Genomic DNA, 24,585 nt, shown 5'->3' on the forward strand with positions numbered 1-24,585 from the left:
TTTTGTCCTGCACATTTCTCTGTCAAGATAAGCACCAGAGCCTCGTGAACATCATTTAAGAAAAGCAAACTTCCTGAGCAGAGGCTCAGTTTGCTTCCAGCACTGCCTCCGTACAGAAAGGCAACAACAAAAGCCACTTCCAGCCACGCAGTTCAATTGTATTAACAGCAATATTTTTTCCTCTCACTTTTTTTTCTCCTCCCCTAAGTTTCCCACATCCTATGCTGATAACAAACAGTTCCAGGAGGTTCTTTATAAATCCTGTTCTGCTGGCAACCCATGAATCATGTGGCAGAATAATTCCTGGTGCCTGCAGGGCACAGATAAAGCTGCCCTGTGGCTCAGGGCCAGTCCAGCACGTTCACTTGCTGCAGACACTAGGAGTCAGCACGGTTCCACTGAACCCACAAATGCCTTCACTCTTTCCTGTGTGTATCTTTTCCTTTTTTTAGTAACCAGAAATCGAACTAGGCTCTGTGCCTGACTTGGAGCAGCCAGTTCATTGGGGTCCAAGTTCAGGTCACAGAGGAAAGTCATCTCTGCTTTTCTAAACACTCACATTATTCACAGCCTTTTTGTATTAAGGCCTTTACAAACTCCATCTGCAAAGTTTCAATTTCAAAATTATCAAAGTTCACATAACACGTCTCTTGACTTTCTTTTAATACTCACCCAACATTGGCAAGCATATTCCTGGGTGTTCTACACCAGCATTTATAACAGGATTCCACAGAAATTCTTTCTTGTACAAGTATTTTCTGTAGTTAATATATGTCATTTTCCATGAAGGGACACACACACACCAGACTGCACTTAGTGATTGTTCTGTAATCTGAAAAGTCCTGACTTTCCTGCTCTTTACTTACAGAAAATAAGATCTGTTCTCTCCATGTATGAAAGAAAATTATTCACAAACGGCTTTGTGCGTCTGCAAATTTCAGTAATTCCTGTACAGTAGATCAGGAGAGCCTGCCACTCACATTTCAAATTAAAAAAAAAAATCAAAATCAAAACATTTCCACTTGTTTGCATATTAAAACAAGCAACAACACCACACTCAAAATAAGTGAAAACAAGCTGCAGTAAATAATCAAGGTGAAGCCCCCAGGGGCTGACTGGCAGCAAAGTAGGGACAACACAAAACATTTCAGCGAAGGTTACACACGGTAACATTTAAATTAAAGGCAGCTCAGTTAGGTAACTAAATGAAATGCCAGCTCAAATCGTGTTCCTGCTCATCACACACACTAATATTCCACGGAACTCCCATCCCAGTGTGTCTGCTCCTGCAAAAAGGGTTAATAAAGCAAGAAACTGTGGCAAAGCTTTGGATCCCAATGCATTTCAGGTAGACAGATGAGCTCTAGCTACAAATGCATCAAAAGAAAATATCTTCAACTCCACCTCAAGAGTTTGGTTACTTCAATGCTGCTTCTTCCAGGGAAAAGATTCTCTCACTAAGAAGGCAAAGGGGAAGATGTTTTCTCTTGACTTGTGCTGAAAACTCAGGGCAAGTTTTCTAAGCAGCTGAGTTTACCTTTGAATAAAATTGACTCATTCTTGTCTTTAAATAAAAGAGCAGAATCTACCTTTTGAGAACTCCAAAACTGCAAACGAGAAATGCTTCACACCAGACATCTACCTAAAGCTTGTAAAACACATTTTCTCCATGGCAAAACAATCACTTGCTAAAGACAAGAAAATTATGCGATTAAAACCCCATAAAAATGTATTTTTTTGCAGATACTGAGGTACTTTCTGAGTAAAAGTCTTAAAATCTTAAAATGCTTATGCTAGAAGTATCTCAAATGCACGTGAACCAAATGAAATCTTAATAGTTCTGTTATTTCAGGACAACAACCTAAAGTTAAGGCTGTCTGAAGCAGACCTATCACTTGACTTTCATCAATTAAAGCAATCCTGTGTTTCAAAGAAATCTGCATTATTTCTGACATGTTATTCCGGCTCAATGTTAACACTAGAGCTGACTAAAGAATCTAAAACTGAGAAGGGGAAAAGCTAAGACAGATCCACAGTGACACGCAGCAGCACGTTTTGGTTTTGTTTAACTCACCTGGAACACACCAACAGGCTGGGATCCAAAGAGATTTAAAGTCACAGTCAGAAACACTTTGCAAATAAACTATGGTAGGTACTAGTCCAGCGTAAAACAAAAACCAAAACAGTGAGCGATCTGGAAAGTATTAAGGAATATAAATAAATTCACATTAAAAAAAAAAAATAACCCCTGCATATTATACCCTTAAGATTAAAAACAAACCTTCACGCATCCCAAAGATCTCACAGATATCAAGCCCCTCAAATATGCTAAAGAAATAAAAGCAAAAAAACCACCCAGCACTCCAGAACTCCGCCAGTTACGATTCAGACTTTTGTAAATGCACTTCTGGATCTTCCTTTTCTCCAGTGCCATCAGCTCAGAGGATTCCATGCCCTTTATAGTTTAACATTTCCAACGTCAGTAGCGTGACAGGGATAGTGTCTGATCCACCTGGTGACTTACTACAGGCTGCAAGTTATTTAAGATAACTGCCAGTAATTTAAGATTTAGTCGTGATTTTGCATTTGCTGACTGGGTGACTATTTCTGATGGTTGTCACAATATATATGCATACATACACTGTATATTCCTATTAGGAAACTACACGTGTTCATTAAGAGGAGATCAAGCAGACTCATTTATTTTCCTTCAATAAGATAACTGCTTGTCTAGACAAAGGAAATGCAGCAGCTCTTATCTTCTGAACTTCAACAAAGCGTTTGATATAGCGCCTTTTCAAAAATTATTACTGAGCTGGAAAGGAATTAGAGAGATTAACAGGCTGGCTAATCAGGAAATGTAGGGCTGAAACAGTAAGGAGATTTCCTTGAGATTCAGTGGCAAGGATAATTTTATTTCAGGTTTTCACTGAACGCTACAGCAGAAGTTGTAGAAGCTTCATAATGAAATTTAAGAGGCACAATCTGTAACAAGTAAAACCGCAATGGGCTACAGAAGGAATTACACGTGGAAGATATGACTAACAGAAATATAAACGTATTAAGGACAAGGCAATGCATTCAATAGCAACAACCAGCACTTTTTCTCTATGTGCTGGAAGCATGTTAGTTCACAAAACACAGTGGCAGAAAGAATGAAGCATATCAGGAATACCCAGGCTTAGTATCAGGAATCAACAAGTTTGGAAAAAAAATACAATTGTGCTTTTCAGATACAACAGGAAAGCTTTTTCCTGTTTGTCTGCAGTACTGTGAGCACTCGCCATTCACATCCAAGAAACAGGATTAAGGATGCTGGTAAGAATGGAGAATGAAATTTAGGTAAGAAAACTGAAATAGCTGAAATTTTTTTAGCATTAGAACACAACAACTAAAAGGAGGTATGACTATTTAAATAAATGCGATGGTGCATTATCTTCAGAGGAAAAGGAGATGTTTAAAGCAGTGTTCCTCAGACTTTAAAACTAGAGCTCGAAGTTGCAGAAGGGCAGAGGGCCTTTAAATTTAATGTTCTCACTTCTATTTCACAGATTCATAGAGCAGTTTGAGTTAAAAAGCACCTGACAAATATCTCATTCCAACCTTCCCTGGACACTTTCCACAAGACCAGGTTGTGCAAGCCCCATCCAACCTGGCCTTGAGCACTCACAGGGGTGGGGTATCCACAGCTTCTCTGGGCAACCTCTTCCAGTGCCTCACCACCTCCACAAGGAAAATTTGCTCCTAATATCTAATTTTGCAGCATTTTACTTCAACTGGCATGCTCATGGTGAGGGTTTAGTGCTGGAGGAATGGCTCCAGCTCTGGATTCAAACCTGTCTAAAGCCTCCCTGCAGTGGGGCAAGGCTCCAGCTCTTACCTTCCAGCAGAGTGTGGTGCTGCTGGGTCTTAACATTGATAATTCCTGTGATGAGTACATTTAATTTTTCTTTCCATGTAGAATTTATATCCCACAGGACAAGAGGCTCTATTTCCCTGGCAGGATACTGCTTTTGTTTTGAAAGTAGGGGTCACACATGCAGATTTTTCAGATTAACAGAGATGTCAGTATCCTTATCTGCACAACAATTTTTTCAGGAAATAAATTTCTGGGAGTTACTATTAAGTACCAAAATATTGTGAACAGTAACACTTTTACAGAACCCTCAGAAGAGAGGAGCAGGAGCACTCAGGACATGTTGCAAACAGCTCTGCTTGAAGTGAAATGCTGCAGTCACACATCACCTCCACTCCCAGACAGACATGAGAGAAAAGGATCCAGTAACAGAACTCACACATTTCCACATCTGCATCTGAAGCTCACCAAATGTAATAATACAAGCCCTACTTCAACTTCCTGCCCTAAAAATTGAAAGGTTAAGGAGAGACAGTGAACTTGATCAGCAGTAACAAGGACCACTTAGATTTAGAAAGAGAAAAAACAAAACAAATAAAATTAAATAAAGGTACCTGATACTGTAGCCTAAATTCCAGCTTTTTCTTTTAAACATCCTGAAGAAATTATACCTCAAAAAGCAACACTTTTTCTAAATAAGGTATAAAACTCCTCCTGCATAAATGGGAACTGCTCTATCAATATTTAGCTGACCTTCAACGCTATTCATGATTTCAGTGCAGGCTGTTTTCACCTTCTGTAGGACTTTGTTAATATTGACTCTAGAAACAGCACACAGGAAAAAGCCAGACCACTAAACAGCACCCGCTGCTCTGGGGTACAAACTCCAATCCCTCCACCTGCCTTAGAAAAGAACCCACCTACGTGTGATCTCCTCACTGATCTGAAAAGCAGCAGGAGGAGTAAGAGGTTAAAGAGAAACAATTCAAGCTGCCTTCCGAGAATGAATGCAGAGCCTTCGTGTAAATACATGCACCCTGCAGAATTCCAGCCCAGCCTCCTGCAAACGCTCTCCTTGCTGAGACACTAACCCATATTCCAGGCACTCCCTGCCAGCTCAAACTCCAGCAATGATGCCACGTGGAAATTCTGACTCATCCAGCCAGACCCAGCAGGTTTAAAGTACCATCAGCCCAAGGATCTTACTAGAAACTGCCCCTTTTCCCCCTAAAAGCACCCCCAAAGAAAACCTTATTCAGGGGGAATCAAACATACCAAGTGATAGCTCTTGGAATTTTATTCCAAACATTTGAAGGCTGCTTTGTCAAATATCACCTTTTAAAATAGTCTAAATTTCATGGAGGACAAGAAAATGAAAGCATTTTAGAAATATGAGCCAAGCCAAATGTCCCCATTAACGCCTGTGTTCTTCAGGAAGGTGAAGGTGTTATTAGAGGTGAAGGCCTTACAGGAACAGCAGAGGCTAATTAAAGAGAAAGTGATTATCTGCTTAAAATAACTGCTAATAATAATGCAGTATTATTACATTAGGTTAATGGTAATGACAATGTTTCCTTCTTTGGAAAAACCCAACTTAAATATTTCATTGAAAAATTAAATTACTTTAATAAAGTATTGAAGGTTCTTTCTCATATTTTGCAGAGCTAATCCCGAACAAGACATGAATACACCATATAAATAAGAAACCACAAATAAAATGAAATAAAGTACTTGAAATTAATATTAATTAGACAATTTGATCTTCTCTGAACATGTTTTTTAAGAGAAACCACAAATAAAATGAAATAAAGTACTTGAAATTAATATTAATTAGACAATTTGATCTTCTCTGAACATGTTTTTTAAGAGAAACCACAAATAAAATGAAATAAAGTACTTGAAATTAATATTAATTAGACAATTTGATCTTCTCTGAACATGTTTTATAAGATATTGAGAAATACACTTGCAAAACTCATTATATTACATTTGCTAGCCACTTCGGCATACATTGGTTGCATTTTTCAAGGCTAGTGAAACATGCACTTTACTTGCAGTTATTTCAGTTACTAATGCTCTAAGTTCCATGCTTATAGAATTTGAAACTGATTTTTCTTCCCCCTAACCTCAACATCACGAGGAATTTGTTATTTAAAATTTACAATATTGGCAACTGTGGAAGGAAATTACAATAACAGCTTCACTTAACCTGCTGTGCCTTAGGCCCAGAAAAGAGTGAGCAGGTACAAACAACAATCACAACTACAGGTTTACAATGTAATTGCATGAATTTTGGATTAACAAAGCAGCTGTAGGGGAACCTGTGGTCTCCTTCATTGTACCTGAGCTTTGGACTTACCTCACACAACATTTGCAGTGTTAATATTCAGCTAATTCTGTATTTTTCACTACAGACTCAGAGGAGAGGTGTGTCATCTTAAGGCTCCATAGTATTGATGGTTTTCTCTCACATATGTCATTTCTCTTTCCAGTGCCAAATACCAAAGGAGTTAGGGCTTGAAGCCCATTTCAGAAATCCAGCTCTATTTGTAGGCAAACAAATCCATTGAAATTTGTTTTTGAAATTGAAATTGAAAATCAATTGAAAAACCAATTGAATGCAAACCTGAGACAGAATGGTGTGGGCTACTTAACCTCACAAAGTTTGACCATATCTTCCAATTCAACCTCTTTCTCTCTGAATATGAATCTCCTGAGGACTTTTTGAACTTTCTTCTTATCACATCCCTACTAATTCTTTCACTTGGCCAGCTGGCTCCCCGCCACTCATGCCAGAATCAAATTTCAGCAGCCAAGGAGCAGCACAGCCAAAAAAGTATTTTAGTGTGGTGAGACATCTAAGAGAGCAATGATGGGTCTGTTTTGCTGTTAGATTGATGCTCCAGATCACATCCAGGCCCTCAGGATGTTTCCAGAGCCTTCCACTCTGCGCTTTGTGCTGGGATGTTGGCCAGACACCCTGCACATTTCTCCTCCTGGTCTGGGTATCAGTAGAGAAGGACTAAAGGATGCTACAAGCAAAGGAAATCTTCTCCCCAGGCCAGAGGCTGCCTCAGGAGCTCATTTTCAACATCAATTTTGCTTAATTCCAGGTTAAATCCTTGTGCTTTCGTCACTTGGTGGGGAAAAGTGTAAAGGAAAACATCTGCACACTCCCAAACTACACGGGGTTACTTTTATCATCTTTTATTTAGCAGTCATAACAAATGTTAAAACTACCTGAAAATAGATGTTTGCTTTTCTTTATAGAATAGAGAAAATAGACTGTAGACTATAGAATAAAAGTTTGCTTTTTATCTGTGACAAAACTATGCAATTTGTTGAAAATGTGAAATTTTTTCCCAGTCTCTAGACCCATAATAAACAAGCTGCCATCATTATATAAAAATACTTATTGTATCTGGTTTGAGACAGTGCAACCTCAGTTATGGGAAGTGCCCAGCAACCAGGATATGAAAACTTAGTCTAAAAAGACAGAGCTGACAGTGCTGAATTCCCAAATCAGACCCAACCACTTCCATTTTAATAGACTCTACAGTGATGCTGTGGAGCTGGAGGTGAACTTGCAGCATCTCAATAAATTGTTATGGATGACAGCCACTCACTAAAGAAGTAAAGAATTTATCGCCCATTCCATTTTTAATAATTCAAAGATATCAATAATTATAGCCCAATCAAAAGAAATGTCTGAGCTGTGCAGTCTCGTAAGATTCACTGTGATTCTATCACAGGGGCAAATATAGTAAATACAAATTTCCTGACAATTTCTCTTAAAGAGGAGATTGACAGTCCAGAATATTTTATGTTACTTGAGCTACGTGTTCAGATCATAAGAGGAATGAATTACTCTGTCTAAATAACCTGAATTTGCAGGTTTTTCCTGTGTAAAGGACTTACAGTCACTAATAAGTCAATGGACACATCCCATTTGTCTTCACTAAAAGTGAAAAAAAATCAGGTAACTCTAAGAGCAGCTTCATCTAAGAGTTTCAGAAACATTAAATAAACAGCAAGGCCCATCCTGAGCACACAAATCAGGCTGCACACCTAGCAGAGAAACCAAACTGCAAATTTGGAAAAAAAATGAATTGTCAGGGAAAGGGGAGAAACAAACCAAACCCAAGGCAAATAATGCTTGGCTTTTTCAAACCACACAACACCACTTCTTGTCTCTTCAACGCCTCCAACAGACAGCTCATGGATTTTGAGGAACAATATTTTAGAGCTTAAGAATGCTGGTATTTTATTCCTGTGAGTTCAATGCAGCTGGAGAAACAGGATTTTGGGATGTAGTGCTGGTTATGAGCTTTCATCTGCCTGAAAACACACATGAAAATTTTAAGCCTTGTGGTCCCTCCTACAGGAGCTCTTTCAGGGGTCAGTGAGCCTGAGGAACATGAAAAAAGGAGCAGAGAAAAGGAATACAGCCCTGCCCTGCTAGCAAATACTCTGTACAGGGCTAATTCTGACTCCAGACAGATTTATTCACCAGGACAGGATTGCCAGCTGATAATGTCAAGGTTGCCTTAACAGGCAATGAAACTTTGGACATGACTCTCACGGAGTATTGTGTGTACACTGAGAAAAGTCTCTCAGGAAGCCTCTCAGTGGAACTGGGGACACGTGCCTATATTTTAATTTATACTGCGAGGACAGTCTTCTGTCATACCCAAGCCTGAGAGCCATTTGGAGCCAGTTAATTATTCAGAAACTCCCTTGTCTCACAGGGGCGATGTTATTTCAGAACAGGGTAGCAATAATTGGGCAGTAACTGTCCAGAGCTTCCACATTCAGAGATAATTTCTTCAGCAAGAGCCTTGCAATTACTTCTTTTTGGAAAGCTGCCAAGTTATTCCCCAGGAACAGAGGCAGTGAGGATCTACAGCTCTAACAAATCAAGGGCCTCTGTGTTTGATTTCACTGAGGCAGCTGTGTGTCAAAATCCAAGCCTTCCAAGCATCTCAAACACACTGACTGCTGCCTTCTACAGGAAAAAAATCACATTTGTCCCTCATGACACAGATTTGTTCCGAAGCAAACAACCCTGCCTGAAGTGTTCTCAACAGAGAAATGATTTTGTCCCAACACAAACTTACGGATCTGATTTTAAGACAAAACATATCTGTGTACAACTGCTCGCAGTGCAGATGCAATGAAAGGAATTAGCTTGTAACTCTCAATGCACTTCTAATACACCCAGTAAAGCTGCTGAAGGGTGAAGCAGGGAAAATAAAACTGAAGAGATGTGATACAACGCTGCCTCAGCTGCTGCTGCCAGGTTTGGGTGGAAATAGTAGAGACAAACTTCAAAGACAGTTACACCTGCACAGTTTTGTGCTAATGGACCCAGACTTGTACTCCACAGAGATCCAGTGATTTTCTTTCTTTCACTAAACTTACAGTGACAAATGCCCACAGAACCAAAAACCCAAACAGTGTAGACAACAGTGAGACACACGAAGTAAGAAAACTTCAGCTTCCACCAGAAAGGGCTGTCAAGCCAGATATCAAATCAGAATAACATAGCATAAACACACTAAAACCTCCCTTTTATCTCACAAGAACACATCTGCTAGAAATGGTGCAAATGTTCCACTCCTTTACTGCTCCTGGCGTGTGTGTGACAACACGTCTGCTTATCAACCTGCAGATAAAATACATTTATCTACTTCCTGTCCAGTGAAATTTCTCTTGAAGGTGGCTCAGGTGTTCCACAGTCAAAGCTGATGGAACACTCTTTGCTAATTGTCATCTTTGTTTCAACACTCTTTGCTAATTGTCATTTTTGTTTTCTGCTCTGAGTTACCTTGATAGTTCTGTGACATTGGTTATGCCTTAAATGCTGTGCCTTACTGAAATACACCAAAGCCTGCAGGGAAAGCTGGGGTAGAAAAACCCAGTAAAATAGAAAATCATACTGTTCCCTACTCTGAACTTAAGCAGAAAAAAAACCACTCACAAAAAAAAACCCCCAAAAAAACAAAACAAAACAAAAAACCCAAAAAAACCCAAAAAAACCCAAAAAAACACACACAAAGAAAACCAAAAAAAGCCAAAAAAGCGCCCAAAAAAGCGCCAAAAAAGCGCCAAAAAAAGCCCAAAAAAAGCACCAAAAAAGCCCAAAAAAAGCGCAAAAAAAAGTTCAAAAAAAGCCCAAAAAAAGCCCAAAAAAGCAAAAAAAAAAAAAAAAGCCAAAAAAAAGCCAAAAAAAAAGCCAAAAAAAGCCCAACCCCCCCCACTCAAAAAAACCCACACACCCAAAAAAAAAACCCACTCCAAAAAACCAAACCAAAACAAAAAAAACCCCCACCAAAATCCAAAAAGAAAAGAAAAATGAAATGTTATTACAGATGTTTGGATAGTTGTGACTTGCAGCTTTTCCATTTGACATTAGTGAGGCTGAGTATATGGCAGAGGATTTAAGGAGGATAAGACTGCAAGAATAAACATCAACAGCTGCATGATGCTATAAAAGCCTTCAAGAATTCTTGCTTTAAAAATATCATGATTGTAACGAGAAGAACTCGGAACAGGAGAGGGCAGAGGGGAGGGAGAACAAAACGCACAAAATTCTCATCACTGCAAAACAGTGAAAAAAACCAAACAAACACCAAAAAGACTAAATAAAAACACAACTGATGTCACTGTGCCAGTGGATCTTTGGTTATAATGGATGATCTCACCAAAAATAATAAATTCAAGGCAAGGGAAGCCAGTTTCCTCCTCAGTGGAAGGATATTTCAGACACCACCAAGTGCCAGAGCAGCTGATGCTCTGCTCAATGCTTTGTACACCGAAATCTTGGGCCCACAATTGTTGCTGTTAATAATTCACATTTAGGATGCTGAGATTTTGAGAGGACCCTGAGTGCTAAATTTTGACCCTGCTGGATAGATTTACCCTTTGTTCTCTTTCTGGCCATCACCATGCAAGCTGCAAACATATCGTTAAAGAAAATGTGTGCTACAAGAAAGGGATTTTTTGTCCTGCCTTAGTGCTCGCACAATCTGTGGTGAACAGGACAAAACAAAGAACAGATCAAAACAAAATCCTCATTTCTGGCATGAAAAAAGTCGAGCATGGAGAATTTCAGCCACATGGGAATTTGTTTCTGTAAAATACTGCATAATGATTATATAAAGGGGCTTTGATTACTGTAAAATTCAATGATACATGCATTTCTAACAGCATTGGAAATCCTAAATGATTACACAAGCCTTTCATGTTTATTCATCAAATATTTAAAATACAGCATAATACAAAACATTTAACTAGTTTACTCTGAGAGCAATTTACTATGCTCTTCTAGCAAAAAATTGCTCAAGAAAATAAAGTCTCACACTACATCCAATCCATATGTTTCTAATGCAATTTTTACATAGAATTATTTGCTCAGCTTTTGGTTTTAAGCACAAACTCTCAAATGTAAACATTTACTGCTACAAACATGGCCAGAACTGTACAAGACATTTTTGTGAGGCACATGGTAGAGGAAGAAAAATCTGTTCTAACAGATTGAATTTGCTGTTTTCAACTGCACAGAGCACACCCCAAAAAACCTCAAAAGAAAAATCTGTTCCCAAACTCTGAGTGCCCGCTTTCATAACTCAAAAGGAAGAGCAGACTTACCATTGCTCCATACACCTTTGTTTTCATATTTTCAATCCTTTTTGGATGCTTCACTCTGTTTTACATCAATCTTTACAAAGGGTGTAATATCCATCATTGTCTACAAACCCTTCAGAAGGAAGGAGTGGGGTGGGGTAGCCCTGTGTGTTAGGGAGGGTCCTGATTGACCAGAGCTTAATTATGGTTAATTGTTCACAGGAAAGGATCGGGGGAAAGCAGACAGATCACCCAAGCAGGATGGAGAGGTGGATAAAATAAAATGGGAGAAGTCACACTATCAGCACTCCTTGTTCTCATGGTGGGATTAAACTTCTCAGGTATCTGCAGGAAACTCAACCCAGCGATGCCTTGGGAAGGCTGAGCTGGAACAGAGACTGGGCAGAGCTGGAAAATAAAGAGATTTATTGAAAGGCTTTTAAAGGTACACCTTGGCCAGGACAGGAGCCTGCTGCTGCATTTAGCTCAAGGAAATGCCTCACTCCTGCACTAGGGAGGGGCAGAGCAATGAAGGATATACAAGGATGATATATTTGCATTTATATATATATATATTTACATTTATATATATATATATTTGCATTTATATATAAATACATATTTTTAAGCAGTGCTTCAGAGACTGCAACAGTCACGCCTGCGTTACTGAAATCCCTAGCTGATTAAAATAAAATCTACAGGAAAATGTTGTAATTTACTGATTTGTTGCTTTCTTTCTAAGCAATTTTCAAGGCAACCCTTTGAACTTTTAGAGAATCCTCTCACTGGTCTCACTGCTAGGTGCTTTTACAAATCTTTTCCCAAATGTCAGCTCTTAGAACAAACCTTTGCCTGATGTGAGGCAGCAGTAGCATTTGATTGGCAGAGTGGGTAGAAAAGGAAAAGAAAATGGAAAATTAACCAACAGTAGGTTACAATTTTCTCTGAAGATACAGCAATAGGGAGGAGTTTGCCTCAATAACAAAAGAAAAAAAGTAATAAAAGGGTAGAAGAAAAAGTAGTAGATAGTTTCAAAGGGAGAAAGATTTTTGCAAAGCCAAATCCTCCCACTGAATTTTCAAGGCTGAGGTGCAAAGAGCAGGAAGGATACAAATGGACTTTAAGTCTATACCTGTAACTTTACCAGCCTTGACACTTATCCTCAATTTTCTTCCAGATACACGAAGATAAATGAAATCTTTCTGTACCCTCAGCCACTTCAAAGAAAGGATTTATATCAATATAAACCAAAGGAACGTCAGGAGTTTGAATTTCCCTTTTTGAATCCAAGACTTTTAAAAAAAACAGAGAAAGAGTGACAATGATACTTTAGGTGGATTCGACAGGCAGGTGCCTCAAAGAATCAAAAACCATTCCTCTCCTCCTCCTAATAGTGATGTTTACTAAGAACATCCACCCTGATGCAAAAAGAAAACAAAATCTATCGTCAAGTATATATTTATGAAGAAAAATAGATGATTTTGAAGAGAAACATGAACATCTAAAGCTTTAGTGCAAGCATTTCTGTGGGTAGGACTGTAGTAGTCTACAGCACTGCTCTTTTAAGGAGAATGAGATAATAAGAGTTTCTAATTTAAGGCAATATTTCTTTGCAAATTCTACAGAGACACCAGCGAACAGAACTGAGAAAGGGGAGACTTAAGTGGCTTTTTCTTTAAACAAAGTGTAGCACTTTGCCTCAGTTTTCGAAGAGAAAGCACTTTGGTATTTTTAGCATTCACAGGAGTGGGGGGCTGAGTGCACTCAGAGCAGGAAGGGAGCTGAGATTTCACATTTCTCTCTGTTAATGCATTGAACACTCTGCTCTGCAGAGTCCTCGTGCCCCTGCAGCAGAGATGGCAAAGCACCACAGCCCAGACTGCTGCTGTGACAGGGATCTGTGCCCACGGGGACAGAGAAAGATGTCACTTCAAATTTCTGTCCTCACAGCTTAACTCAAAGTGCCTCTGCTGTGATGGACAGCCTTCATTGTCCACTCCCCCCAGCAGGGTTCAGTTTTAACAGGGACACTGGGAAAATCAAGAAACGCACAAGGAAACACCTTTTGCAGAATTTCATTCCTAGTGAACGGGATTAATATAAGATTCAAACCCCAAGAGTTAAAAGACATGTAATTTAAAGCCTAAGTAATCTAAAATTGCCACTGTACAACATATATTCCTGTATCCAAAACGGAAATTCTAGCCCCACTACTTCTAAAATTATCAAATTAATCTAATTTTATTTTATGGGATTCAGAAGAAATTTGGGCAGTAAAACAAAGAAGACCAGACTGTCAAACACATAATATATTCACAGCCTTTTATACATCCAGTTTCTCCTTGCTCCCAGGAGATAACACTGGAGTGGCTGTGTGGAACTCTCAGTATCACACGTTGAATTCCAGCAGGAGATCCTCTTTGAAGGGGTGATGCAAAGAGAAGATGCAGAAAGTTCCCAGCAGAATTCAGAAAGTCCCTCCAGCCTCTGCTCCCAGCACTTGTGTCCAAAAAGAGGTGTCCAAACACACTGAGGTTCACGACTCCTGCTGCAGGACACACATATTCCAAACTGCTGCCTCCCAGATTGGGCACCAGACCCCTCACAGTATAAATCAGAATAATCAGCTTTGTGATTTCTGTGCCTCTCCACGTGGCAGTGGTACTTGACCTGTGCTGTGCATTATTTTTCCAGAGAATGAACCCAAACCTCAGCTCTAAAACTTGCCAGACCAAACTGGGCTAAGCTGCATGCCTGTAAGAAATGTAAGAGCAGCATCCTTGTGCAAAAGTGGGACAGAGGCAATTTTTGAAGAGTTTACAAGCCTATATAAATCTGATTTTATTAGACAAAGAACAGGTACAGCCCCAGCATTACAACAAAACCCTTCTTTCCAAAATCCTAAAGACAGTGCAGCTCAAGCCAGCAAAACATAAATTTGCCCATGGCAATATGAGAAGAAAAATCTTTGTGGTGTAGGAACAGATGTCACAATACATTTTTCATGACATGGCATCACCCACCAGTCTGTATGCGTGGCTTCACTGGAGATATTTCATAAGAACTCAACTACTTTATTCTATCAAAGTGAAATGGGAATATCAGAGTCTTTCTTATAACTTTCTATTTACATGAAAACTTACTGTAACTAATCACTTAGACTAGTCAAAACAAACAAAAGCCCTGTTTCATCAACTTAAAAAGCCTCAATTACAGAAAGTCTGACACAGCCAAGATATAATTATGATCAGCATCAGGCAGAGATGCATAAAAAGTGAAAAGTGCAGCCAGAACATTCAGTGTGTCAAGCACAGTGAATGTGATCCCAGCTGCACAGTATTTCAATATAATTAAACCACATTTCTTACACAATGTAAGTTAAATGACAGGCAAGAGTGAGGTAACCATCAGCTTTCTGCTACAGAATACTAGCATTGTAAAGTTATTCTCAAGATTTTTTTTAAAAGATCAAGCCAAAAATCAATTCTGGTTGTTTCTCAGTGAGGAGCACCCTGTTTCACTTTAATATTATGACCTGTGTGCACAACTCAAGAAGTATTTAGTTAGTTTTGTATTAGAGTCAAAGCTCAGCAGGTTTGAAAATGAGCAAATTCTCTTGTACAGACAGAGGTTTAACAAAACCCAAGACAAGGCTTTACCCTGTGAGGTACTCACTGCACTTTCCCCACCTTCTCTACAGTCTTCTATTTGTGGCAGTAAAACCCTGCTGAGTTTAATTAATGCATAGAATTCACTTCCTACAGTTGCAGCAAGAGAAATAAGAAAATTAAAGCATATATTTGTGACAAGGGATATTAGCTACTCTGAGCTTATTAACTGAGGCAAGCAGCAGCACAGCCCTGATGCTGTGGGAATTATTACTGCAGCACAATTTCTGCAAAATACCTCACAGTCAAACCCAAGGTTTATTTTTGCCATAAATGCCCAATTATTTGAGCTGGTGTCTGCTCTGGAGCACAGCCCAGAAGAGCAGGGCACGCCTGGATTCCCCTCCACCCCCAGCTGGATTCCCTGTCTGTTCTTTTTTTGAGGAATAAGAAACCCAGCCCTGCTGCAGACTGGAGAATCAGACACCACAGCCCTCGGAGCAGTTTTACTGCCAAGGGGACACATCCAATTTCTTGGGTTGTGAAGCAAACCTGGAGGTCTGTGCTGCTCCAGCACTGCTGGAAATGATATCAAATTATAGCTCGTTTCAACCTGACTTTTATGAACCCACATAAACATCCAGACTTGAAAAAAAAGTCACCCAAACTAACAGAGAGTGTGGTGGCTTCTAATTAATTACAGGTAAGAAAGTCAGGTTTTATCATCACTGAGATTTTAGGATGCAAGCAGAAGTCCAAATATTGCCACACATGAAGTTGCAACCAGGGTAGCCTGGGGTCATCCACATATGCTGCAGCCCACCTTGATTTACATCTTGCATCTTACTTAATTTTTTCTTACCTACATCCAGCTTTAGAATGGCTGAGTAGTAAAAATGCTAAATGTATGTAAACCAGAGAAGGGATTAATATTTTCCCCTACAAAAAGATGTAGCATGTTCCACATAGGAACAGTATAAACACTGTGATAACAGAGAGAAGTATTCTCTCATGATTTACAAACTACATCAGCTGGATTCCCTGGGAGAGACTCTAGTCCCTCACTCGAGTACTACACTTGTAAGGAACAGATATAGAAAGTTCTTACAGGTTTGCAAGAAGCTTATCAAATTAAATTAATTCTCTAGGGCAGATCTTCTCCTGCTTAAGTGGCAGCAGAGCAGCCTGGAGCTGGCAGAGCAGCAGTACAGGGAGCAGTGCTGTGAACCCAGTTCACTTCTAGCCCTTACAGACAGGATTTTATTTTCCAACATCTCTCAGAATGAAACTGGGAGCAAGGACAAAGTCCAGCTCCATTCACTCAATGCCTGTTACCTGTCCACAGGTGACAACTCTACTGAATAAACAGCCCCTCTAGTCTAATCCATTACCAAATTTAAAAAATATATATATTATGTATTATGTACATGTCCCTTTCCTGGTTATTCTTAACCAGAGAAGAAATCCAGATTCTGTGCTTAAAACATTCCACATATTCCCGTGGAAGAGCACAGGGAGGGGACAGAACCAACCTGCTGGCTCACAAAGGTTGGGAATTTAAACAAATAGATCAATAATTCTCTACCTGAAAAAGATGTCGAGTTCTCAAAACATAGAACTTTACTTTTGTAAGCAGTTCAAAGACAGTCTCAAGCTTTAAATTATACCTTTAATTTCCTCCCTATAGATAATGAACACATATACAGTCAGGACATAAGCTTGCACTTGCCTTAATCATGCTGGGTGCCAGCTACAGATATGTAAAGAGCAATTCAGTTAATTAAATACAGGTCTCCAGGGCCATTCTTGATGCCCAAGAGCAAACCATTAGCTGGACTCCAGCTGCCAGAGAGGAAAAACACAGAGCTCCCAGAGGTGCTGTGATGACCTCCAGCTCTGTGAGGCTGTCTTAGATTACCTGGAACACATAAAATGGCACTCAGGCTCCGTGTCTGGCACTTCAATCACTCAGAGTGTCCCACTGACCTCCATACATCAGCTCAAGTGGGTAACTCCCAAGAATAAAAAGCTGACTCTGTATTCAAGAATGTACAGCACCACAACCACAAATGATTCACCTTTAGCTGTGACACTGTAGAGCTTTGGACTGCTACAAATCAATAACAGGAGCAGCGACAGAAAAGCTGCAGGTATCACCACACGAGAGATTAAAATAAAATATGAGTAGCTCACTCCTAAGTTAAAAGCTCAGCTGTCATTCTGGTTTGTGCATGTAAGTAGAATATTATCAGAAACGTATTTCTGAAAAATTATTCACAGCGGTGCTACCTCAGTCTAATCCCTGTGTTCTCTGCCCTCAAGAAGCACAGGAAAAAATCCTTTATTTCCAGGGATACCTGTGCTGCTCATGTAACCAGTTAAAAAGCCAACAGCAAAGTGCCTGTCTTAAGTGCATGGTTCTCTTTCTCTAATCCAAAAATGGATTAAGTAGATTTTAGGCACAACAGAACAACAAAACAAATTTCACCCAATTCAACCCAATTTCAACCCATTTCCCCAATTTGCTAATAAGAGCCAAACAACACCACAGCAAGACACTTATTGCTCAGTGAGATGTGTGCAAGGAAGGAAGCAAAGCACTCACTGTGTCCTGGGATTTATCCTTGACATCATAGACTGTCAGCTTGATTTTGGTCTCCTCATAGATGGGGTACTCCGGTGGGAAGGTGACGCCCGTCAGAAACAGCGGATCTTTTGTACCCTGTGCAACAGGAGCAAATATTCAGTGAGGTGACAGCCCTGCAGGGTGAGGGGTGACAGCCCTGCAGGGTGAGGGGTGACAGCCCTGCAGGGTGAGGGGTGACAGCCCTGCGGGTTAGGGGGTGACAGCCCTGCAGGGTGAGGGGTGACAGCCTGCAGGGTGAGGGGTGACAGCCCTGCAGGGTGAGGGGTGACAGCCCTGCGGGGTGAGGGGTGACAGCCCTGCAGGGTGAGGGGTGACAGCCCTGCGGGGTGAGGGGTGACAGCCCTGCAGGGTGAGGGGTGACAGCCCTGCGGGGTGAGGGGTGACAGCCCTGCAGGGTGAGGGGTGACAGCCCTGCAGGGCGTGGGGTGACAGCCCTGCAGGGTGTGGGGTGACAGCCCTGCAGGGTGAGGGGTGACAGCCCTGCAGGGTGTGGGGTGACAGCCCTGCGGGGTGAGGGGTGACAGCCCTGCAGGGTGTGGGTGTCACCCTGCAGGTATCAAAAGGGGCCAGCTGTCCACAGCAGAGATGGGAACAGCTCAGGTTTGCTACCCAATCAATGAGAAATACAAACAACCTTAAAACGTTATCAGGAAAATGAAAAACAAACAAGCAGAGCCCAAACAAAGCCGCAATAACTTCCTGGAAAGTTTTTTTGGCTGGAAAGGATATGAAGTGCTCCTGAAGCAGAGCCTAGTAACAATCTGGAACAGCTCAGCCTGTATCAGGTTCTGGAATAAAACCTGGAATAACCAAACCCTTTCTCACTCCCATAACGCTTTCTGAAAGCACCACAATTTCATCTTAATTTAAATGAAGTAAAGATTTAACTTACCCACACACAAAAAAGAGCAAGCTTCATCAAGCCACAATAACAAGTGTACAGAAATGCTGCAGAGACTCTCAGTATTACACTAAAGCTATTGATTTGTGATGGGGGATTGGAATACTCCTCTTTGGGCAGTACTGCAATAAAATGACATTCCTGTGCTTTGAAACATTATGATTACACCTAAAAGCTGTACACAGAAGTAACTAAATCATACCTAACGATATACAATTACATGAATCATACAAAATGTTGTTTATAATTTCTTAATGTTTAATTATACTTAATTTCCAAAGGTTACCAGGCATGTATCCTTAAATTTTCCATTAAGTAAAAAAAAAAAAAAAAAAAAAAATTGTACATGACAAAGGTGATTTATCTTATGGATTAACTTTCTCTTCCCCTCCACCAAAGCTTGACTACAAACCTGAGAACCCTGACAAAACAAATTCAGGAATTTATTGAGGTTTAGGACATTGCACTAGGAAATGCATCAACTTCTATTAAAAAAAAAAAATATATATATATATATATCTATTCATCTTCTGCATGACATCATTCCAGACAGCCTGCAATGAAACATCCTGATCAGATGCAAGATAGTTGAATTAAGCAGTTTCAGGATGGTTGAGGGCTGAAACCATAATAATTTAATTAGCACTTGGTTGAAAGTAATCACACAAAGAGCTCAAGAAATATTCTCATCGTATTTAACAGTTAAAGCAGGCCTCTGGCAAAATCCTGTGTGTTTACAACGAGACTTCCCTGCTCCAAATGAATCTCCCCAGTGAGTTGAGCAAGTTACACCTACATTGCTCACCCCTCATTTTCTGAACCATTTTTGCTGTTTCTGATGCTTTCATGGCAAAGGGAGGGCTGGCAAAGCAGCCTCAGACAACTTTTGCTGTAATGTGTGATGCAAGTCACTAATTATTTTATATAAAGGCACAGACATTACGTACACAGATTTTTTTCCCCAATTATAGATGTAAGGTAATATTTTTCAAATTGCAAAAGTATCAGCTCTCTAATGGAAAAAACAGAATAAGACACGAATAGGGAAACAGACCACATAATACACCTATGATTTTCTGCAATTTAAAAATACTTTCCGAACTCACTACACCCTTAATTCAGTTTTATTTTGCGTTACCTTGTCCCTTCATGAGAGCAACTATTCCCTGTTCCATTCTAAACTTATGTCTGGAGAATTGGAGTGTTCTCCATGCCTCTAATTGGAACAACGGAGCTTTCATGAAAAGCCAAGTTAATTTCTGTTTATCCTGGTTAAATGCCAAGAACTACAGCACACTTAGGCATGCTTTACTGACTGCCAGAGTGTGCTCGTTTTACCTAAGACTATGCACTAACTTGTTCTATTCCTAGTTCACTTTCTAAGGTAGAAACGAGCCATGCATTAATCACCATGTTAATGGAATAAGAAAGGCTCTCACCTCCACGATTTCAGTGCTGGAATACCGCGTCAAAACGTGCTCTGCTGGGTGCACCACTGACACCTGGACAAACGTGCTCAGCTTCCGATCACGGGTGGCAGCCACTAGATCCTTGCAGGCTGGAGACAGTGCAAAATAAAAATGAAACACTCAAAAGCAAACTCCAGGAAAGCGCTGTCGCAGGCACAGGACAAAGCAGGCTCCAGATGAAATCTCCGGAGACAAGTCGGCTGAACAGAGGAAGTCCCTTGGAAGTAACTCACAGAAATAGGAAGTCACATGCTGCAGGACTGAGCTGGGATCTCGTTTCCACTAAAAATACTCCCAGCTTCTGCTGAGCTCCCTGCCAGAGCTCACCAGCCCTGGCCCAGGAGCGTGCGTGCGCATTCGCGCCCCGACACACGCTGCAATCGTCGTTCATTCTACAAATGTACTCATTTCATTTGCCCACAAAATCTCTGCTAGCAGCCTGGTTGGATCCTCTCTTCCCAGTTACACAACCATCCTAAACCAGCTAATTGCTATCTGTGGTTATGCTGGTTTGTGTTGTTTGTTACTTGTGGACTTAGCAGAATTAGTTGTCGGGTATAAATCGACATAGCTAAAAGCAGACAGCAATAGAACAAATCCTTTTGTCAGGGACTGGTAGATAAATGAGAACTGCGTTCTGCCTATATAGCATCATTATTAAAACTCATTCTACCTAATAGAGAAATTCAGTTGTGGTTTAATAATTCATTTTTATCCTGGGCTCAGAGTCCTGCAGGTGACTGAGATCATTCTTTAGACTAACACACCTTGTGCCTTCAAAATTAAAGGGTGAAGAAAAAGGAGGAGGAAATAAATAAACGCACCATTAGCTGCTCCACAGAAGGGACACAGATTAATGGGGCTCAAAAGCAAAAACCATCCACCTTCGATTGCTCCCTAAGGAACGTACAGCAGTGGGATCTACCCAGTGCTTTGTGTGGGGTAATAAACCACCCTGGGACCTCAGAAACCTGAGGCAAGCAGAGAAAAGCCTCTGGTTTCAGAGAGGGGAATTGTCCAGAAAGAGCTGAGGGTATTTTCTATGAGCCACTGCCTACCAGGGGCTTCCTCAAGTGCAGCTGACCTTTAACTTTTCAAAAGGTGAGTCAGATTATCCTCACAGCAAGCAAACTTGGTCTGGTGAGAAGCCAGTGCTAGAAAAGCTCTGATAAATACAAAAGGCCAACTCAGCTTGTTTTATACCTTTTTTTTTCCTTTGGGCTTGAACTTGCTGCTGGAGTAAATAAAAGAAAAATCGGCTGAGGGGTTTTTTTACCACTCTTTTATTACAGCTAAAAGAGACAGCGAGACAATCAAATCTAACCTTCAGAGAATAAAGTTTTTGCATTAGTCCAAATTGCCAATGAAATCTCCTGATACATAGCCTCAAAGTGACCCTATTATAATTTGGTGGGAAAAGTGGGATAATTATAAAAGTTTGTGCACGATGAAGTCTTCACAAAACAGCACCAGGCTCAAACAGTGAGTTGCCAGCAAGTCTTTGCTGCTAAGACTCACCACATTATGAAAATGACTGAATATTAGCAGCACTTGACATCACCTGAAAAATTACAGTAGATTTACTGAAAAGCAGTTGCCAAAGCACAAAAGGTTGGTCAGACACCTTTTGACACCATTTGACTTTGTCCTCTCTAAAGCTGAGCACAGAATTAGAGATCACTGAGATTTCCAAGTATAGCCAGTTCCCCCCACAAAACCTGATCTCATGCCACCATACAACCCTTAAATATTGCACTGCAATCATTTTTTTAGAATGTAGCACAGTTTCAGAGGAATGGCAAGAGAGCTCACATTTACTATCAGAAGCTGGAATGGAGAGGCAGCCAAATTTTTCACACCCACCACACAGGAAGGCTCACAATTCAACAGAATACAACAAAAGGCAGAAAAACAGAGACACAAACATTTAGGAAAAATAAAATTAGACCCCAAAAAAACACTACCAGTGACTCTGGCAGGAGGAACTCTACAGCTAAACTCTTTCAAAAAGTACTAGTTCATGATGAATGAAGGGAAAACCCTCACAAATAATAGTTTGATCTAGCTGTGGCTTGTCTCAAATACTTTATCTAGATGTGACTACATCTTTTAGCTGCCAGGAGCACAGGTTTTCATCCCATTGAGAAACCTTTAACAATAGGAAGAAGATTTGCACTGAAGTCATCACCACCTTGGTGCTATCTGAACATTGGAGACAATTTATTTCTGTGACACTATTGCAATCCAGTCATTAGATCATTTCTCCTGTAAAAAGGTGGCTTAGCAGCATGATCTTGAATTTCATTGGAGAGAGCTGACAGGAAAATAACTCATCTGCATATCTCCAGCAGGGAAGATCAGCAAAAAGCATCAGAACTCTTTGGGAGACACCGGTGCAGGAGGATAAATGAAATTAAATGAAACCTGCATCTACTTTGATGACAGTGTTATTTATCTCTATTGTGACACTGCACTACTGCTGTTCACAACTCCCCTTTCAGTCAGGGGGGATATTCAATAAAGCTGCCCCAGTAAAGAATACAGAAGTTGTCAGTTTGAGCCACAGTGCATCACTTCCCTTCAAAACAGCCCAAATGAAAAGTTTAACAAAACAAAAGGACTACAACTTTTCAGCTGATGCCAAAGAATAAGATTGTTATATCCCGCTCTCAGGCTGGCAAGCTACACCCATGCTGCATTATTGCCCTTTGAATGATTTACTATCAGCACCTCCAAAAACCTCAGGTGTTCAAAGAAACAAAGTGGACAAAGTGAAACAATTCAGCCAGGAAAGCAGCAGACCAGCTACATGTTAGAGATATAAACATGTGTGTCAGGTATTATTAGCATAAACTCAAACAGATCCTGATGAAAACACAAGCATGAAAGGCAATCTGAGGCTTTTCCTTAAATTCAAACACCCTGAGAGCAGGTAACAACATCAACACTCCTTCCACCACAGCCTACGCCCAAGCACACTGCAGGTCCTGTTACTTCTCAATACCTCCCTGTGTCTGAATTAATTCTGGAAAAATTCATCAACAAAACTCAGTGAAATGAAGTTCCAGCTTGGACTTCCATGCCCAGAGTATATGAATCCACTCATTGTGACTGTTGACTCAGTGCTTTAAACCTGAGTCATCCATTCCCCTGGTGCCCCCACCTCTGCTGGGCCTGTCAGCGAACACTGAATGTTTAAGGAAGAACTGCATCAGGAATAATTTATGCTTTAATAGCAACAAGGAAAAAAGTTAAGATGGCAGGGAGAAACAACTCCTGTTCTGGTATTTCAGTGTTCTGTGTGCTGCACTGACGTGGTAGCTGTGCTCTTTGTCCTTCTTTGTGTGTGTGCCCACATAAAAAAAGTAAAATACTGTTTAGTGTTTCCTCATGGGACCTTGGAGGATTTTTTGAAAATACTTCTGTATAGGAAGAGACCACAGAGAGAAAAACTAAAAAATCCCAATTACTACATAACAAGTAAGGAGAAAGGAAATAAACAACCAAACCCCAAAATAGAAATAGCCTGGAAATTCATCATCTACCTTCCCTGAGACTGTAACATTTCTGAGTGACCAGACACTCAGTACTCCCTGCTCCCAGCACAAGGCCCACTGGAGCCAAAAAAAAAAAATATTAGTCTGGCTGAGAAACAGGGAGATGCAACATCTCCCAGAAATGGAAAAGATCCAGCAGCCAGAGCAAACAACATGGGCAGTGGGAATGAAAGACAGCCCCAGCTCAGAGTTCAGAGTTGTTTGGGAAATGAGCCAAGGAGGAGACCAAAAATTGGGAAATGGCACTGAAAATGAATAGTTTATTTTTGCTGGTGAGGAAAAATGCAGTCCATTGGTGAATGTATCTCATACTCTGGGTTCACACAATGCATGTATTGGCCTGCATGATGGTGTGAAGGCAGCTCTGTCTTTAACCAGTGACAGAAACATCATTTCCCACGCTTCATTCCTTCCCACATTCCCAACCAAAACAGATTCCAGGGGGCTGGCTAGGAACAGGAATTAACAACGCAGTTGTCTCCAGGGCATGCTATTTTGTACGCTGTCAAAACATCAGAAAATTAGGATCTGAAGACAAGGGGCATGGGAAAAGCCTGGGTCTCACACACATATATCTGTTCAAATTTTTATTCATTTCCCTGACAATGCAGCAGCACTATTATCCCAAAGCAGCTTGGTTTATAAATAATAATGTACATCTGTCTTGATGAGCTAATTAAGTAAGGTGTAGCTATTCCTTAGTGGACAAAAGGATGTGTTGAAGAAGGGAACAGCACACTCGGAGCTGTGCTACAGGCAGAACATGGAAAAGCACAATTTGCAAAGTTTGCTTTCCTCCACTGTGAGGAAGCTTTTAGGGATGGTAGGGAAGAGAAAGAGAAGGAAATGCACATCATCACTGCTTCTGCTGAAAAGGAATATCTTCAGTCAGGCACAGGCAAAAACTTAGGAATAATTAGG

At 40.5% G+C, this 24,585-nt stretch overlaps 1 protein-coding gene across 3 annotated transcripts in view; it reads right to left on the minus strand.

Annotated features, from left to right (window-relative positions):
* INPP4B (inositol polyphosphate-4-phosphatase type II B) overlaps positions 1-24,585 on the minus strand; it is a 221,803-nt gene that overhangs the window by 94,761 nt on the left and 102,457 nt on the right. For all 3 annotated transcript variants that reach the window (XM_063415120.1, XM_063415119.1, XM_063415121.1), the window contains 2 exons: positions 20,078-20,196; positions 17,696-17,812 (listed from right to left, as the gene is read on the minus strand). In XM_063415120.1, the coding sequence (XP_063271190.1) occupies positions 17,696-17,812; positions 20,078-20,196 (236 nt within the window). The remainder of the gene's footprint in view (positions 1-17,695; positions 17,813-20,077; positions 20,197-24,585) is intronic.

Source organism: Prinia subflava, chromosome 18 (genome assembly GCF_021018805.1).
Source record: "Prinia subflava isolate CZ2003 ecotype Zambia chromosome 18, Cam_Psub_1.2, whole genome shotgun sequence".
In the NCBI taxonomy this organism is placed as follows: domain Eukaryota; kingdom Metazoa; phylum Chordata; class Aves; order Passeriformes; family Cisticolidae; genus Prinia; species Prinia subflava.